The sequence below is a fragment of the Accipiter gentilis genome, chromosome 10, assembly GCF_929443795.1.
Source record: "Accipiter gentilis chromosome 10, bAccGen1.1, whole genome shotgun sequence".
NCBI classification, from domain to species: Eukaryota; Metazoa; Chordata; class Aves; order Accipitriformes; family Accipitridae; genus Astur; species Astur gentilis.
In genome coordinates, this window is record NC_064889.1 from 14,259,118 (window position 1) to 14,279,371 (window position 20,254).

Genomic DNA, 20,254 nt, shown 5'->3' on the forward strand with positions numbered 1-20,254 from the left:
TAAGAAAGTTTTCTCAGGTTTTTATTATGTTTATATTAAAAAACTAAAACTTGACAGAAAAAAGCATATTTAAGATGCTTAATCACATTTGTATTGTCACAAAATGCATTTAGCAATAGTCAAGCAGATTAGCAATACCTGTGTATGAGAGGGGCCTGGTGTTGGTGATCTGACGAGCTTTCATTGCTTGCTGCTGCTTTTCAAGAGCTGCTAACATGTCACCCAAATCTAACTGAACAGGGGTCTTGCTCTTCTTTCCAGCCGCTTTTGATAAAGCCTCCTATAACAAAAACATCACATGCTGATAAATACAAGGAAATAGTGCCTGCAAAACATTCTTTACAAAGAGATTCTTGCTATTATAGAAAAAGAGGAGCAACAGCTAACTGATACTACTCTTAACCAACTATGGGGGAGGAGGCAGGGACAGACAGTGCTACACACTTGAAGTTTCTTCTGTTCCATGCTTATCTCTGAATACTCTTGAGCTGTCGCAAGTGCTGCTGCCAAGGCCTTCTTTTTCTGACTTTTTGCACGCTTTGGTACAGAGGTTGTAATGGGAATAGGAGTTTGGACTATATTGATTGGAGAATTCTCTGGTAAGTCATCCAACTAGGATTTAAAAAAACAAAACAACACAACACAATTAAAGACCTTTCTCTCAAGACCATAGGAAATGTGGTACTCCAGAAATGAACTACTGCTTTGGTCAGCAATATGACATCCCAATTATTAAGTAAAGCTAGATGAGACAGTAAGGTAGTAAAACTAGAAACTTATAATTTTTGTATGGGAAAACTATTATATTTGTCTCCAATTATGCCTTCAGAAGGTTTTCCAGTCTGGCTGCTAAATAAGGAAGTGGGTTGGTTTTTTTTTTTTCCCCCTGTGAAGATTTCATGTAGGACTTCATTTTCCTGGAAAGCAGCCAAATAGACTAAGTAGTCTAGATAAACATTTTGTTGCAGAACTGTACAAGTAGATCAGGTATTAAAAGAGCATCTTTCCAACAACTGTTTCTACAGCCTGAAAGCAGATAAAGTTTAGTTTATTTTCATTTCAGAATAAGCTGCACAAACCGTAATCATTTTTAAAATTGACACCATTACTACGTCTTTGCAGATTTAACAATTTTAAGAAAAGTCTGCATCAAAGCATCAGTCTGAATGCAAACCCTTTTAAGTCAAAGAAAAACCAGGATGTAGTTTATGTATTAACACAAAGAAAGCTCAATAATCCTCAAAACTATTTTTAATCTCAAAAATCCTGTTTCATCTACTGTTCACCCAAAATTTAGCATGCAACTTCAAAAAACACAAAACTTGTGAGAAACCGTCAGTGAGATGGAGAAGTCAGGAGTTGGGCTTGATGATCTTTAAGGGTTACTTCCAACTTGGGATATTCTATGATTCTAAGCATCTATCATATGTATCTTACAGTTTCACTTGCTAATGATCTCATTAGCAGGCAAAAATCCAGCAGTCTTTTTTAAAGAGAGGTTCTCTGCACCACTTATTTTAATTGCCATTTTTTTAGCATCCAAAACTGGTAACAAATGCCCTAAGAACATCACAATTACCACATTATCAGTATTGTAGCCGAGACTCAAAAAAAATTACACAATCAAGTAGTCTCAGAACAACTTAAAAATGCTTTGTAAAACAAAATAATTACTTACTACTTTGGGTGAAATCTTTTGCTGGATGTTACTACTTTTGCTGCTGCCATTGTCACTATTTAGCTCTGGAAACTCATCTTCATCCTGAACAATAAACAAATTAAGGAGTGAAGAGAACAGAACCAAAAGTCACATGAAAAGCATCAACTGAAATGGCCAAAGCTAGAAGAATGAATTGAATCCTGAAGTCCCACATAAGCTAGAAAGGCTTAAGAGTGACACAAATAGAAAGTGATGAAAAAATTAACAAATATTTCTGTATCAGAATAACCATTTTCAAAAAGAACAATTTATTCATGTTTTATATTAAAGAAATCCAATTACAATTAGAGAGGAGGGGAATAAACCAGAGAACAGAGTAATTTTTATTCACAAGTGAACAGAAAAAGTTACTTCAAAGTTGCTTATCTAATTTGTCAATCATGGATAGTTCTAAATTCTTAGACTTTCCACTACACCCAAACACAAGTCTTTGTACATCCAACAAATGAAAGCATCATATAATAATTAAATTAGTGCACTATATTGTACACCTCTTGGCGTCAGATGTTTTGCAACCTCTCCCTGTTGAGAATATCACTTTTTCTACACACAACTTGCATCACTGTAATGCAGAAAGTTTTCATACAACACTACCTCAAAATACAGAGGTTCAGGACTCTGCTCAGTTCTGCTTGACTGGCTTATAGTTAAAGGTTTTTCATGTCGTTTCTGCAAATTCTGCCTTCTTTCTGAAGACGTGCTGTGGTCTCTGCATCTGAAACCAGACTGAAAATAATGAATGCGATTACCACTTTGCAATTTCAATTTTTCAAGATGTGTGTGCACGTGTAAGGCATTTCTCATGTCTGCTAATTAGTAGCTAAGAAGGTACAGTTTTTATGGAATTAGATATAATAAGCTGTGCTCTGGTGTTTTGTGAGGTTTTTTTTGGTTATTTGGGGCAGAGGTGGGGTTGTTTTGGTTTGGGGGTTTTTGTTGTGGTTTTTGGTGGTGTTTTGTTTTGGTTGTGTTTTTTTTTTTTTTTTTTTTTTTTACAACTGCACATATTCTACAGATACTACCAATTATTCCCACACCCCAGCCCCCAAGCCAAATACAGTATCTCTATACATTCATCTCCAGATTTCTGATTTAAAAAAAAATAAATAGGGTCCTTTTGGCCAAACAAAGAAAACCACATGAATTGCTGATGAATCCATACAACTCAGACATGAATTCTGAGGAACTGTCTGTAACCTGATCAATCAAAAGAACTTTCTCCCACTATATAATTAGTCTGCATGCAATTATTGCCTTTTCAACATGTGTTTTATGACAATGCACAAGCGCAGAGTTCTCTAAAGACCAGAGACCCCAGTATAGTGGTATAAACATTCTTCTGTTTATTACATGAAAGGTTGGTGGAAACCCATGTGCAAGACTGGTTGGCTGAAAGCAAAGCATGATTTGAATCTGAAATTCTGGCACTCTCATACTAGCGTATTTCTCAAGAAAGTTTCCTACAGACCTGGTACAAATTTAGTTTCAAAGGAAGATAGTTTCTAGGACAATTCTGCCTTGAGGTACAGTGAATTTGGCTGGGAAAACCTCACATAAAACTCTGTGCCAGCTTTGTTTTTAAGTATCTAAAATAACTGCCAGATTTAGAGTCTGAACTGCAACTGGATGAAAGGAAATCTGGTACTTCCTACTCTCCCAATGCCATAAGCCACAAATAGTGGCTTCTAAAAGCCTCCGATTTGACTACAGGTTATAAAAAGATTCAGAACTGCTACACTGCCAGATATGAGCATCAACAAGCTTCTTTATATAATAAACCCACAGATACCAAATGGGAAGATTAAAGACAAATTAACAATTCCTTCTAAAAAAACTGAAGAGGGCAAGCTAGCTCACATATCTGTGCATACAGGCACATCTATGATAAAGCTCCCACTTATAAGATCAGCTACTCTTGTCTGCAGTAACTGAACTCAAACATTCAAGCAAAACCTATGTTTAAGCAAAGGCAGATATTTCAGCCCTCTCTCTGCCCCCACCTCTGCACACCACCCCCCCAGTAAAACCAGACTATCAAAATCAGGAAGGCCACCTTGTCCTCGCATACTAATTACAGAAATCCTGTCCCACTTGAAGGAAATTTCACAAACATATTCCAGTTTTAGCATAAAACAATTTTACTTCACTTAAAAATGCTAACAATATGGTATGTTAATATAAACGTAAAAAATAAAGTTTCAAAGACAACAAGGAGTGAGAACACAGGATTCTAGTTCACCATCACATCAGAATCTTTATTTAGAAAGTTTGAGATATTTTTTTTTCTTCTAAAACATGAATGGGTCAAACTGAACTAACTTTCCTACGCCCACACTGTCTTCATTCCACAAGTTACTTTACATATGCAATGTTCTTGCTAAGTAGATACATATAAAGAACAGGCTATAGGCAGAAGATTGCCAAGTACATGAAAATTTATATATATATGATATAGTGCTAGCTCAAGAAACATACAAGGTAGGAATATGCAACTTGACTTTTAGGTTGAGTTTCTACACTTTTTGTTCACTGTTTTCAATTATTCTTTTTATGTTAATTTTTTAATCCATTTTAAATTCCTTATTTTCATATATTACAAGAAACAGAATGCTTAAATTTAGAACCATTAACAACATACCTGTGAACTATTTCTTTGCTCAGCTTGTCTTCCACCTCTAGAAAAGGTCTGAGTTTTTTCAATCCAAGGTTTTTTTTGAGTTCCCTGGGAATTTACATTAGTCCAGCTTACACCAGCTGAAAGAGAAGTGCCATCTATGAAAATTAGTATAAAAAAGTAGTAAATCTAAGAATTAGTATGACAGAATGCATCAACAATACACATGCCATCTGAGCCAGGAACACAATTTTGATACAAATAAAGTTCTCCAAGAAAGTCTAATTCTCTGACATTTAATTCTGTAGCTATTTCTAGATGTTAGCAGAATTGCCTTTATGGAAGAGTCAGATTACAGACCTACAAATTGCCAACAACTGATCATCAAGAAGCAGTCAAAGGAAATCTCAGGTTCACATCCATACCAATTTCAGTCCAGCAATAAATAATAGCCACTAGCATTACCCACTACTAGCAAACTAATCAAAATATTTTTTCTGTTACAGTACTACTTTAAAGCTTCTAAAAAAGTATCAGTGCTTCTTAAATAGAGAATGAAAACTCTTTGGCTCTATTACCACCCAGGCATGAACTGCAGTCCAACACTGAAAGGAAGCTTGAGAATAAAATACAGCAGAAATACAGCTTTGTCTGAATGCTTCCATTGCAGTCTCTGTCTTTTTTAATCCTTTAAAGAAAGGCAGCTGTTGATAAATCATTAGTGACAGCTACTTATACCCTTGTTCATTCAACAAGTTAGAGGTTTTGGTGGAAGTGGTAGAAATCACACTAAAGACATATCTTCAGAAGTATCTGATCAGTTAAGAGTAGCATGCTGGAAGTAGATCGAGAGATGGTTTCTAGCAAAATGTGAAGCAAAAATACAAAAGCGACCCAGCCAAATTTTAAACAGCTCACCAGCTAAGACAATGCTTACTTGTATTTATTGATGGTTCTACAACCTGAAAAGGAAAAAACAAATTTTTTTAGTAATTTTTATTAGTCTGTAGGATACAAATATAGTTAAGTTATTCAGTTATGTTTACATACATTCATTGCACAAGAATCTGGATTTCTCGAAGTCACAGCTGCAGCCTGGTTATTGCCATGCTTAGGACTACAATAGCCACTGTCACTGTCAATGTCTGCTTCACTTGCACCCTGTTCACTAGAGGACTCTGCAGCAGGGTGAGAAGTTCTTCTGCGCCTGCCTTTTGATTTCCAAAGCATTGCAGAGGCGCTCTCAGAAAGTGACTTATTAGCTATATCTGAAGGAAAGTCTGCAAGAAATAACAAAAAAAGTAATTACTTGTGCAGGAATTGTTAAAAAACATGAAAAACCTACACATCATAAAAACAAATGGAAAAAGCCAAAGTCAAATTTCCTTTTAATAAAATTAAAAACAGCACTGAATTTAAACAAATTACATCTAGGTCCAACTATTATTATTAATCAACTCCCTTAAGAAGAGTCCATTTCTGACAGTGGCAAAGTTTCTGCAGGAGTACCATATCACTGCAACATTATGACGTGACATATTGAGTAGGTCTCTGCAACCATCAGCACCTTTTCTTCATTACCTTTTTGATCTGCAAAGATTCCTCTTAAAAGCCACATCTAAACCTGGTCCACCTTCTTTTAGAAAAGATGGTGACTGACATGTAGCTCTAGTTATTTCACACACCCAGAACACAAGAAAGAAATTACCTGTTTGCTGTGATGCATCAACCAACAAAACAATCTTTGATCTGTTCTCAGGACCTGATGAACTAGTCTCCTTTTGAGTGGCAACATTTTTCACTGGAGGACGTTTATTTTTCATATGTGTCTGTAACTGCTGTTGCTGTTTGAAAAGATTAGCCACACATAGTTGTAATCAGACAAAGCAATTAAAAGTTCTAATACTCTCTACAGAAGCCACTTGTTTAAGGGAAATATTCATAAAAATATTTGATTTATTAATCTCTTCACAGTATTTTCATCATGAACTGTTTGTTATGATGTGGAAGTACCAAAAAAAGGTAAAGTAAGTATGGGTATACTTCCTTTGTTCTCTAGTGAAGTAATTCTAAGCTCAGACCAAGCTAGCAGAGAGGTAATAGAAGGGAGTTTCCCATGTTATACTCACAGGCTTTATAAACTCATCAAGTATTTTACCACAAGATATCTCTGTAGACAGAGTTTTGCTACTCTGATTAACGCCTTTTCTGCCCACCTTTCCTTCCATTGATATTACTGACAAACATGTTGTTGCTCAAATGAAATGCCCTGTGCAAAGATATTTTCTTTACACAGTTCTACTTACCCTATAACAGACTTACTTTTTGTATGACTGGCCCCCTGTTACTGCTTCTGCTCCGCTGACTGGATAATGGGAAGACCTGGCCCGACGGGTTGGGACGCTCAGTGCATTCTGTAGTAACTGTATTTACTGCATTTGCTGTTTGAAAGGGTGCAGAATAGGGGGTAGGGAAAGGATGATAGAAACCCATGACCTGAGCACATGGTGCTGGCATCAGCTGATAATATGTATATTCTGTAGAAACAGGTGGTTGAGCAGATATTATAGGATAAGCAAGGTATGGTCCTGCAGGATTTGGGTTGGGTTGCTGCCATCTGATGTCATTGTTATATAATGGAAACTGTCTGTAAAAAAACAAAAGGAAAGACAAGTGCTCTGTAAGTTTTTCCCTCTTGAGGAAATTCAGACCTCTACCACTCCCTTAAAAAAAAAAAAAAAAGAACCCAAAACAACCAAATAACCACAACTCATTTGTTTCACAAGCTCCTAGCTTTTAATAACTGAACTTAAATTTATCAGGACTTCTTAGAGATACTAATTAAATGATTCACAAGCTTACATTACGTTCAAGTGCAAAATAAATATCTTTGTCGATCCTGCATTTGTATAAACTTATTAAATTTCTAACATTAAACTTAGAAATAAAATGTAGGTATGTCCTTTGAAAAGTACTTTGGGCTCATTACAATTTCATCACTTCAGAAAACACATACAACCTAAGCAGATACCTAAGCTTACACAAGGTAAACTAGCAGACTCATGGAACAGTGACATTCATTACCTAACTCAGGGCCAAGCACTTGAGTATATTAAGTTGTCAACTCACCCTTGTTCAGAATTGCTACAAAAATGCAGGCCTTAAAAAGCACACATGAAAATAGGCATTTACAAACTTACTACTGAAACCAAGTGTGGACATTTCTTCCTGTGTTTATTTGTGATACAGCATACTACAAGACCACCACCTTGGAAACTACGAACCCAATTCTCTTTCTCTTCAAACCCCCAAGAGACCAGGAGACCATCTACACAGAAAATGCAGAGGCCCAAATATTAGAAAAAGAGAATGGGAAAAGTAACAATTCAGGGTAATTTTACAGATCTGCACCAGGCAGTTACTAAAGGATTATTTTTGTTGTTACCTATTCAACTGCAGCAGCAGTAAAGTGCTGTCCTCGGCAAACATTGGGTACATTTTTCAAAACCAAACAGCAATAATAATTTATGCCTTCAACATAAAATAATCAACACTGAAGTTGTGCATTCAGCAAACAATACATTTGGGCTAGAATAAAGATTTCCTAAACTCAATGTATTGTAATTAGTTATGCAAAGGAAACTGGATACAGCCACAATCAATACAAGTGTCAGCTGCATACTGTTTCACCATGGCAGGACCCAAGTTGGACACCTGGAGCCCTGCTTCAGCATCAGAGATTCAGACACAGACCTCTTGACAGCCCTGGAAGATGCAAGAGCACAGCAGGTGACTGAGAGATTTGTACCAGAGCTCTGTAGTCAGGGAAAGAAAAGCAGCAAAGAACATGAATAGAGAAAAGTAGAGGAAAGGAAACGAGTAAGAAGAGACTGGGGACAGAGAAACTTCATCCTCAGCCATGAAGGGTCAGAAGATTAAATACAGCGAACAAAATGAATATACAGTCAACAGTCACTGACTCCTCTCAAGTCTACAAAAAGTTTAAACTAATTTAAAAATAGATCATCTTCCATGAAGACCACAACCTCTTACCTATTGGATTGGTTTTCCTGTACAAATGGATAGCAAGTGATCAGGTAGCTAGGGATAGGAGTTGGTTCCATGCCATTAATTCCTCCAGTGTCATTAGGAAGCGCCATTGGGATCATTAGTGTTTCTGCACCTTTCTTCTGAGGAATAAATGGTTCTACTTCAGCTGACAGCTTGACATTCTTAAGAAAGAGAAAAGAAACAATGTCTTCATTAAATACAATCAGAAATTGTTTGGTAAAATTTACATTCATAAAGTTTTATGGTAATTGCCACAAATAGCAGGCAAATGGATGACAGACTACAGGATTTCTGCAGTAAACTGAAAGAGGTGGAAAACAGTTGGCAAGTGCTTGTTACATCCTTCCAATCAACACAGATCACCAACAGTTAGCATTTGTATTAACCTTTACATTTTCAAAGTGCAATACAAACACTAATTAATTTAAAAGGGACTGAAGTTCAGATCTTGCAGAGGATATACTAGTCTGCGCACAGAAAAAAAAATCAAATTAGCACTGTCGGTGGAGCACAGTTGTGTAGGCTTTCATAAGTGAAACCAACATATGGAAGATGTAGTAACGCCTGGCCTGCTCTACAAAATTGACCATGTTCTTAAGCAATTATAAAAGATTTTTCAGCAGTAAGCCATAGGTTTACTGCTAAAATAGATGGTGTATCACAGAAGAACCACACACACATATTCCATCTGCACAATTTTAAAGAATATGATTAAATTTTGCCATGAAGAAGGCACTAAAGACTGCTTAGAAATAAGTTTTAAACTGTACTTTCAAAGAAATATATATCTCCCCTACTCCCAAAGGTATTCTCAAGAGTTCATAAGTTGTTTTTACACTCACTTTTGGTCTTGTACGGAATAGCTGGATCTTTAACAGTGAAAATGTATAAAAATACTTAAATAATGAGATTATATTAAATACTTAAACAATGAAAAATGCTCTATTTAATAAGACAACAGCAGATCCAAAGTACCCTTAAATTCTATATTCCATTATAAGTTACATACAGCCAAAAAGGATCTTTTTTGTACAAAGATTTCAGCTTAATTATACTTGTCTCACATTAACATCTCATAGAACACCAGTTTCTAGGAAGATTCTCTCTAAAGCAAGCAAGGACTCCAGAAACTTTTTCCTTCTATTTCTCTGAGAAAGAATTCCAAATGCAACACAACCTGTACAAGTACATGCTCTTATTTTGCAAAAAAGAGAACCCGAAGGCTTGATGTGCTGAAGACAGTCTTATATCCTTGCCACTACCTGTGGAACATCCACATGAGCAGAAACAGTTAAACAATGGGAGTTCTGAAAATATCATGGCAAGTAGTCCTACATCTTCTACATCCTACATGGCACGTAGTCCTACATCACCAGACTCTTCTCAGCCTTGCTCTGTGTCAAATCCCCAATCCATCCAGAGACAGCCTTACTGTCCAATATCTGAATCTATAAACTTAGAAGGTCCCCAAATTTTATTTTTTTAAATAAGATCCCATATTTGTTTAGCAGCAAGGAGGTGGAGGTGGTAGGAGGGGCAAGTTAAAAAATGTTTTGAAAATACAGTTGTCCCAGTCAGTAAGAAAAGCTACTTTTACTTCATGAGTAAGTACTTTAATATATCAGACTGAACAGAAAAAGTGAGGTCAAGGCCCACTCATGCAGAGTATTGGATCTTTGTTTATTTAGTCTGACACACTTACATACAAGAAAATTTAATTACCGAGCAAAAGATAGAATCATCAAGTAAACTACTGAGACCATGAGTTACACTGTAATTCACCAGATGAGTTGAAAACTAACTGGTATTTAAGCACTTTGCTGTCATGTACTCAAGGAGAGGAAAACAAAAACCATAGTTGCTACTGTAAAAGCTCCCTAACTTTCATATAAAGTATTATATTCACTATTAAATCGTCATAAGTACCAGTGACTGATGCACTATACTTTTATAATATAGAAGTACTTTCAATACATATTACTTATGATTGTAATTAGAATTCCCTGTCAATTTCAAAAATTAAACGAAAAATATTGCTCAATGCATTTTTTCCAACTCCAAATATGACATTCAAACTAAGTAATTGCAAAGACAATCATTCTATAACAGCTATTTAGATGACCTGTACCAGTGAAATCAAACTTTTTCTACAAAAAGTATTGTATACAAAGTGTCTGCCTCTGTTTTTATATTTACCCTTCCATTATCAAATTTGCTAATTCACGAGATCTCACTTCTTTCATGAGATTTTATGCAGTATTAGCTCAGATTTCACCATTAGACATTTTCTGTAAACACCAGTTCACCAAATAATTTCTATTTAAACGTCACTCACTTTTTCCAAATACTGTGCACCTTAGTAAAATGAACTTTAGAAAGCTTCCTCCTGTGTTTATAAGTGGAACATTGCTTAGGATAGGAGACTATTGTCTGCAGGATGTCTGCAAGTATTAGTTTGAGATCAAAGTTAGATCCTTAACAACTTTGATGGTAGGACATTCTGTAAGCCACAGTAACCAAGGCCAAAGCTTGTTTATAATTGAGCTGAGAATTTGAAAAAAATTATACAAAACGGGGGAAATAACACAGAAATCATGAAGTAGCGAGTCCATGATTATTTTTAACCATTTCTTGAGAAGCTTCTCTGTGATTGGACTTGTCACAAGAGTGCTGGGAAAGCAGAAGTGTCCCTTCCAACAAAATGAGTCTCTGCTTTGATATGCTTCATTTACAGATAAAATTGCAGCATAACAGACCTGAAGTTTTAGCAGCAGAGGAAAACAACATCTAAAAAATAAATAAAAGGATAAAAGTGAAACTAGAGTGGCAGGGAGAAAAAAGTATGTCTTAGCAAGTGACAAGATACCCTATCCTTGTCAAAAAGTGGTTATTAATGACTGTTCTGAAAACACTTATGGCTATAACCATCAAAACAGAAGCATCACCACCTGCTGTGCAACAAGGTCTGCATTACACTGGAACAATCACTTTCATATTAACTAAATGAATTTCTTGATCACTAGGTAGTAGGCGAGCATTCCTTCCTTCTCGTTACATTCAGAGGAAAAGCTGTGGTGCAGTTGCAGCAGCAGCACTGAACTTGTGCAACACAAATCAAACACCCTGCTCGTCCCAGAGCTTCCTCTCTGACCTCAGTCAGGCACATCACTCAGCTGCCAGGTGACTGACTCACCCTCTGCAAAACTCCAAGGCATTCTCCTCAACGCACAGCACCATGAAGATAAATACTTCTCATTGAAAAAAAAACCACCAACCAAAAACTGTCAAGTGCTTATGTACAGTGATCATGTAATAAATAACAGATACCAACACTGAAAACCCTCCCTGAAAACTAAGTTGGGTTTTTTCATGCTATTGCAAGATTGCCAGGCAAAAATATTTACTTAAGAATAGATTCAGATGTGGGCTGGCCTACAAAACTAGATGGCATAAACATTAAAGGAACACACACATCCATAGAAAATTCAACAGTAAAACTAGGACGAGTACTTTACTAATATGGTATTGTTAATGAAGCACTGAAAACTTTCAAACAACTATTCCTAATCTCCTGGTCACTATCTCCCAGCAACATGTCAAGTGAACTTTAGCCAAGATACTAATTATAAACCACTCTAGTACTGGCTCAGAAAATAGTCAAAACATTTTAGTTGTGATTCAGGTTGGGACAAGATTCCCTATTTTAAAGGTCTTTCCTGTCTGGCTGTCTACTCTTAGATTATTTTGGGAGATTGATGCAGAAATATAAAAATCATTCCTTAATGGCGAGTCACTTGCAGAATGGTCTCATTACAATGATTTTTGTGATATTGTATTATATCATCATTCTTTATTAGTATTATGAGATAACAGTCTCTCACATGAAGTACTAAAAAAAGGGAGATATAACTGATCAAAGCAGAAACCAAATTACTCCCATCAGCAAGACTGCCATAGGAAAGTATTTCTTGTCATTTTGTGAAGATAATCCCTACCTTACTTTTCCATCCAAGTATTTTGTATACAATTTGATTTATTTAAATCTCTCCAGTAAAAATACGATTATACATCTTCTAGGTTTGGGTGGTTGTTTTTTTTTAATTTATTAAAAAAACAAACACAACACTCTTATGTAATTTGACAAGTTTAGGACAATTTGAATTATTCTGCTTGATTTTGCTAGGTTCAAACCACTTGGAGATGCCCAAACTAGACAGACAACTTCAATGTTTCCTGTTGCCCAGTCTCTTATACAGGTAATGATTAAGTATGGGTATGACAGAACAATTGGCTGATTTATTTAATTACCATTTTCTGTATGGCTCATAACATATTTAGCTTAGCTATAGAGGTAAAATAAAGATACAGCATATCCTGTAATCATAAACATCTATGGGTCCATCTGAAAGTTAATTTCTTTTCTCGCCTACAGAAATTTGATAGTGTCTGTTATTTCAAGGAATCAAAACTACATTTCAGAAGTCTTTTACACGTATTACACCTTAAACACTTTTCTTGTGCAATTTAATCCGTACCTACAGGTTGGTTTGGTTTGTGGAGGGGGGGTGGGTTTAATGGTTCCAAGAAACTTGTTTCAGCAAAAAGAAGAACTTAGGGCAAACATCTGCTTTTAAATTTTGCATTTTGTTCTGTAGGCACTATGTGTGTATATATATATGTGTGTATATGCTAACTCCCCAGAACAGCAACTGAAAACTTAAAAGCCTTAATACAGGTGTTTAAAAAAATCATTCTGCAAGCATAATATAAACAATACTCAGCACAACTGATACATTTCATTAAACAACAAGGCCCCATTTCCACTTCAGGGTAGAAAACAGAAAGACAGCTCAAGTGTATTACCAACTAAACAAAATTAGCTTCAATATATTACTTCCTTATAGTATGTTACCAGTCCCTCTAAATAATTTAAAATTCCTTTTTACATAGGCTGTATCTTCAGATGAGGACAGTAAACTTCAACTTAAAGCAAAAAGGGGAAACAAATAGACTAAGTCAGGTCAGATTGCTAACCAAACCAAAATATAAACAGGATTAACTCTCCAATGTTATTATCCAGACATTTCAACATTTCACAGATGGCTAATGGTTTCATTCGACACCTGAGGGAAACAATAGCAATGCTAAATAATTTGCCCAATGTTATCCAAGTAGATTTTTTTAGGACTATGGTTTTCTCAGCTAGGAGGAAGGGTTCATGAAGACAGACGGCAAAGTAACTCTTCTTTTTAATAAACAGCATTTAAGTTCTTCTGGCTCCTACTAAGTTGTCAGAACAACAGAAATATTATTCCCTTAATAGTGTAAGAAGAGAAAGTGGAACAAGAAGCAAAAGAAAAGAATTATCAATTTAGTAGTAAAGGTGCTGCTAATTTCTCATTCTACTGGACAAGCAAAAAATATCTCCAACTAAGACTTCTTTCTTTTAACAGGTTGTCTCTGTGCTTCTTTGGCCAGATACAGAAATAATACTGCCAAATAGAACAGTTCATTGGATTTGGTTTTTTAAATACCATGTTGACAAACGCAACCAATGACAACTGAATTAAACTCCAGAATAAGACATGAGATCTTTTTTTTAAATAGCATTTTGTTTCAGAAGCAAATACTAAGCACATAAAATGAAGTGCATGCAAATATGTATGAATGTAATTCTTCAAAGACTTCATCCACACAGCTACAAATGGAGTGACAAGTGCAAATGAACAGAACTAACAGGACTGATCGTGCCACTGGTTTGTAACCACAAGCAAACAAAAAGAATTAGACAAGAAAGATTTGTCAAACGCTAAAGGATTTGGGAACGTTCCTACAATTTTCCTAATCCTTACAACAGGGCACTTGTGATACTAAGTTGTGCTCTATGTGCTCTCACAGTATTGAGATTTACTCTAGCCTGCCTCCACTAAAAAATTAGCACTTTGCCACTGACATCAGTAAACACAGGGTCAGACCCTAAATAGTTAATATAAAGTAATATATGTTTTTGATCAGGCAATCTAAAGGCAAATATTGCAAGACCAAACAATTTTATTTTGGAGTGCAACTTTTTCACATTTATTCAACCTTTCACATCACAAAGCTAAACAAAGCTTTTTTGAAATTGACCTTTGATAAATTTATATTTAGAATCGACTTTGGTTAAATCACGCTGAAACATCACATTTTCAATCAGTTGCCTATTCATGGAGACACACCCCTTCAAAAGAAACCAAGATTTATACAGAAGTCTCTTTTGTAGATATCCCTAGTTTCAATTTACAAAATGTTTTGCAGTAGCTCATTACATATTTCAGTCCAACAATTACAACTCTTTCAAGACAGAATATATACTGAAGTGATCCTTTGTTTCCTATATAAAAGCTACTGTAGTCATCAACAGCTGCAAAGACAGAAGATGACACAAGCAGGAACAGACTGGTAAACTTTGTCCTATAGTTATAGCACTGTATGTTTAATCTTAGAAAAGTTTTTGTTCATTGTAGCTTAACGTCATTCAGCATTTTCCATTAAATAGGATCTCTGTCAGCTTGCTCTCTTCGAAGAGAACACTTGGATATCAATCTTACCATTTACAGGGCGAGAAAACAGACACAGATGCCACATTTCAGAGGGCTATAGTAAAATCAGCTGTTTTGCTGTCTCAAAGCCTGGAAACAAGAAGTCTCATCACAAATGTAAGATAAAAACAGAGGTCAAAACTTTTTTTTAAATCCTGCTTCCTAATTTTTAATTTGAAAGTCATTTTAGTAGTAAGAACAGGTCACATTTCATCTATTTTAAGAGAAACTTTACAAATATGGAAGTCATTGTTTCTATAATTAGTTGCTTCTAAGTGGCAGATACTTCAGGAATGGTAAATATGCAGTCCAACTGGAAACACCAGCAGCAGGCCGTTTAACAAAGCACAAAATTTAATCCTCCCAATTTAGTTTAAACATAGTAATTTCAATACAACACTTAAAGCAAATATACTATGAAGTTAGTCTTTCCCTTTTCCCTCAGCTCACAATAAGGGAACCACGCATAATTCTCTTCCCTTTCACAGAAGAAAGTACCATGCTCAGAATATAACAAAGCTAAGTTTTAAAATTTTTCCATATATGTAGAAAATGAGCAGGTGGCAGAACATGGCAAGTTGGCATGTTTAACCTCAAAACCAGAATATTCTAGAAGAAAGGGGGAAAAATAAAATTTAATATTTACAGTTACAAAGCTTGTCCAAAGATAAGCAACTTACCAACAGGATCCTCTTATCTAGTTAACAGCATATAACAGTACAAACTTCTAAGCTCACACCATCAATGTGAAATAGTAATATCTGAATGCTTTGTAGCCTATTTACGAGAAGTATTAATACAAACCATTCATGTAGATCAGCTTACTCATCTCTACAAACTAGTCAATGATAAATAAGTTTGTCATCAAAAAGTTAAGATGTTCAAATATCGTATCAATAACACTTAAATTCACTGGAGAACATATTCTATAATAAGGTAATACAAAACTCACAAAACCTAAATTCTTCTGCACTTTCAAGGTTCAAGAAAAAGCAACATGCAAAACATAGCACAGGAAAACTGACCTTTTCCACTTTGCCTCAGTTGAAAAGCCTGTCATGGGTAAGAAACACTGAAGGAAATTGGATAGGAGAAAGAGCACAAAACAGTGATCTAGATCTACTTCTGTGGCAAGCATATTATCAAGCCAACTGTTGAATGGTCAAGAACAGCAGAGGCAAGCAGAACAGGCTGTCTTTAAGCAATACTAATACAAAACACAGGTCACTGATTTTGCAACTTCACCTGATTTCTCAACTGCACTAATAGAACCAAATGTCTTAATCACAGGGCAAGAGAAATGTATAACACTTAGTAAAATCAAAGCATAGCAGTACCCTTGAGAAGAAAGGTTCCTTCTCTTTAGTTTTCTACCACAATCAGCCTCAATAGAAAGAACGCCAGAGGTCACACGCTGAGTTTTATCTCTTGTAGGAAAATAATCTACACTTCGCTGCTGAAACCCATAGACTTTTTAACAGGAACAGTTTCAGTTCTGACACAGACAGAAGTAAACTTCCACACCCATTACAAAAATCACAACACAACCTATCATAAAATAATCAGTTTTAAGCAGCTTTATTATGTTTTCTTCTATGTCAGCTGCCAAAAATACCACTGAGCATATTATAATGAGTAAAATCATACCAGAATTTAGGTAACAGAAACCTGAAGGGCAAGCTACAAGTGACATCTTTTTGTCATTTATGTGTCCAAATGTTGTTGGTGCATGACATCTGATACTGATTTACTAGGCTAATACCACTAAACACTGTTCAAATACATTCCCCATCAAAAGCATTTGCAATTCTCCCTTTACTCTTGAAATACTACACTTTACCATAGTACAATATTCCTACTCCTTCATGTTCTAATTCCACAGTAGTTACTCCTATCAGTAAGTACAGTTACCATACTGTGGCTGAGAAAGTATTCTGGGGGAAAGGGGAAAAGAGGATAAGTGCTCTTAACACACATCTGCATGCTTTAATATTCATTTATCAGATGCCATGCAATACAGGTGCAGAAAGGAGCCCAAATCAAACAAAAGATGGAACAGCACCCAAAACTGATGCAACCTTACCAAACACTTACACTGGTAAAGGAGATTACATTCAATTCTTACAGCACAAAAGGTTCAAACCCACAGCATTTAGGGATCTCCTAATCAAGATGCTACTGTATAATAAGACGACAAAAGCAACAAGATAGTTGAATCATTTTAGAAACTCCTAAGGTACTAATTATTTGTCTGCCTGGAAGCCTTACTAGTGGATAAGGAAGCAAGAGGACTAGATATGCTGCAAAAAGAATAAAAAAAAGAAGGTGGTTCCTGCTTTGAACAGCTTAACTGCACCTCCGAGTTGGAGTACTGCACTTCGTTAAGATAATCACACAGAGTCAACACTTTACACTGTGAATAACACAATGATTCTCAGTTTTTATGAGCTATTTCCAACAAATAAAAAGAGAATGGTTTGATAAGGGCATGTGTGTGAACCTCCGGTAACAAAGAGCTCAAGCAACAAGAAATAAATATTTCACAAGTGTACTGCAGCACTAATTACAGATGAACCAAAGGCGGGAGGTGGGAGGGGGTAGAGCCCACACCAAAACCCAAGATTTTAAAGTAAAAAGTACAACAAAGTAGACCAATGTAAATTTTACAGAATAGGATCAGTTTTTTCTACATGAAGGCAAATAAGCAAGCATGAAAAAAATGAATTTAAAATCATTATCACACCAGAAAAACCTAGTAATAAAGACACAGTGAGAGCCATACTGTAATAAGATACTATTCACTAACTTCCTTAGACATATGTACAAAATGAAAAGCAATTTATCTTTACAGAGTGCATTATTACTCAGTATCTACTGTGCTACAGGAGCTTGTGTTGTTTTATTGATTAACCCTACTATTAGAACCCCTGCAGATGCCAAAGCTGAAAACTACAAAGAAAGCTGTAATTCATGAATTTTCAACACATTCCTCTGAAACAGAAGCTTAAAAGTAAGATCAGATTGTTGTGGATGGTAACACTCATTTCAGATACGTCTTCTAGAACTACCTCCTGATACTGAAACATTTTATTGCATATATGTAACAAATCATATGAACTGGTAAATCCCAGCTTAAGCGCCTTCATACCTACAGCTTGAAGGGTCTTAAGAATAATGCGAACTGATCGCCTTGACAAAGCCAAGTCAAACATTGAAGAAAAAAACCCCAGCAGCTTGCAGAAGCAGTGAGCTACACCCACTCTTTCCCACCCAGCTAACCAGCTGAGACCATCAGCTACGTCCTAACCCTGAAAACTTCAGCCTGAACCCGGTATTTACAGTATTTCAACAAGAGCGACACGTCTCTCACGTTGCAAAGTTCTCGAGAAGCCTGCAGAAGTCCCTTCCAGTGACCTGGCAGGTTTAAATTAAATGTCACTAACTACAGTCATTCCCCAAGCTTGAAACAAAGCCTGAAGGAACAGGAGGGAGAAGGCCAAACCGGAGCTTTACACCCCTTTGCGAATACCACGGGGAGACGCTCCCGGCTTCCCAGTCCACCCAGACCGACCGAGGCCAGGCTCTGCCGGGGCTGGGGACGGGCACGGCCTGACGCCTCTCGCGGGAGGCGAGCGCCCGGCCTCCCGCCCCGGGAGAGGGGAACGACGGCCGCCTTACCAGCCCGGCAAACACACGCCGAGCTCCCGCTTCCAGCCTCGGCAACGCCCCGCCTGAAGCCTCCCGGGGCCCTTCTTCGGCGGGGAAGTACGGCAGGCCCCCTCACGACCACCGGTCCCCGTCCCGTTCCGCCACCCCCCCTCCCCCCCGCCAGCCACCGCCGGGCTCGGCAGGCCGCGGGCCGCGCCCTACCCCTCCGCTCGGCCGCTGCCCGACGGGACGGGCCTGACAGACGCGGGTCTGACAGAGCCGGGCCGCCGGCGCGGCGCGGCGCTCCCCTCCCTCTCGTCTCGTCTCCTCTCCCCGCCCGCTCGCCCCCCTGCCTCCCTCACCGCGGCGCCGAGGCGTCGCAGCCCCCTCCCGCCGCAGCTGTTTACGGTCTCCTCAGCGCCGAGCCCGCCCCTCGCACCTTGTCGGCTTTGTCCATGGCTCCAGCTGGGCTGGGCGGCGGCTCTAATAAGGACGGCGGAGAGCCCGAGCCGCCTCCTCCATGGCGCTCGCTTCCCCCGCCGGGCTCCCGCACACACCCAGAGCGGCGCTGGCCCCGCTCGCAGCTATCACGGAAACCGACCCCGGCTACGCCACGGCCGAGGGCGGGGCGGGGCGGGGAGGAGAGGAGAGAAGAGGAGAGGGAAGGGAGGGCGGGCGGCGGGGAGGGATCATCTGGGACGGAAGCCGGGCGGGCCCAAACCGCGCCGAACGCCTTCGCCCGAGCGGCGGCGGGCGGGCGGGCGCGCTCGCCCCGCCCCGCCCCGCCCTGCCCTGCCGCGGGGGGCGGTGGCGCGGCGGGCCGTGTTCTGGCCGCCCGAAAACACGCGGGGGTGCGACTTCTGAGAGAAATCTTCAGACGTGAACGGGGAGCGGGGCCGGGTTATCCCCTCTGCCCGCGGCCGTCGCGTGGGCGGCGGCGGGTGAGGGCGGCAGGTGCGTTGCGGGGCCCGGTCCCCTCAGAGGTGCTGTCAGGCCGGCAGTGCCCTTGAAATTATCCGGAACGTTGGAGAGGAAGAAAACAAATAATAATCTGCGATTTATTTAGAGGCAGAAAGCTAAAGGTAGCACCCAAGCGTCCCGAGCGAAGGGCTGGGCTGCGCGGCGGCGGCTCCCGGGCCGGGCCGGGCGCTCCTGCCGGCCCTTCGGCCGCCCGGCCCAGCCCCAGCCGCAGCCCCAGCGGCTGGAGTCCATCAGCGTGCGTGCCGGGTCCCTGCCGTTACAGGAGGGAAACTCATAAGACGTGGCTTGGGCACGGCTCGCGTGAAGTTTCTCCCTATTTATTTTGCTGCCCTGGTTTTCACTTGGGTTTCATTTATTGTGTTGCCGGCAAAGTCCGCGAGACCACGTTCACCCCCCGAGACCGGGGAAGGCGGGAGGGAAACGCGAGCAGAAGCCAGAGCCGCCCAACAACGTCTGCTCCCACCCGCGTGTTCGGCAGGTAATGTTCCTACCCTTCGTTAAGCCAGCATGTCTGGTGCCTTGGGTTTAATGCAAATCGAGCGTGATTTATTTACAACGTGGTTGATAATGTTTTATCAACATTCCTAAGTCATGGCAAGGGGAAGCAAAAAAAAAAAAAGTAGAACTAGACTAAGTACC

General features: G+C 38.8%; 1 protein-coding gene across 2 annotated transcripts in view; it reads right to left on the reverse strand.

Annotated features, from left to right (window-relative positions):
- SECISBP2L (SECIS binding protein 2 like) overlaps positions 1-19,285 on the reverse strand; it is a 31,460-nt gene extending 12,175 nt beyond the window's left edge. The window contains exons 1-11 of one of the 2 annotated variants that reach the window (XM_049812488.1): positions 19,074-19,285; positions 8,388-8,566; positions 6,657-6,981; positions 6,043-6,178; positions 5,385-5,614; positions 5,272-5,296; positions 4,359-4,474; positions 2,315-2,446; positions 1,679-1,762; positions 445-612; positions 139-280 (exon numbers count right to left, since the gene is read on the reverse strand). In XM_049812488.1, coding sequence (XP_049668445.1) covers positions 139-280; positions 445-612; positions 1,679-1,762; positions 2,315-2,446; positions 4,359-4,474; positions 5,272-5,296; positions 5,385-5,614; positions 6,043-6,178; positions 6,657-6,981; positions 8,388-8,566; positions 19,074-19,091 — 1,555 coding nt within the window. In that variant the 5' untranslated portion in view covers positions 19,092-19,285. Of the gene's footprint in view, positions 1-138; positions 281-444; positions 613-1,678; positions 1,763-2,314; positions 2,447-4,358; positions 4,493-5,271; positions 5,297-5,384; positions 5,615-6,042; positions 6,179-6,656; positions 6,982-8,387; positions 8,567-19,073 lie in introns of both variants that reach the window. The other variant, XM_049812487.1, reaches the window with a different exon arrangement.
- Between the last annotated feature and the right edge of the window lie 969 nt (positions 19,286-20,254).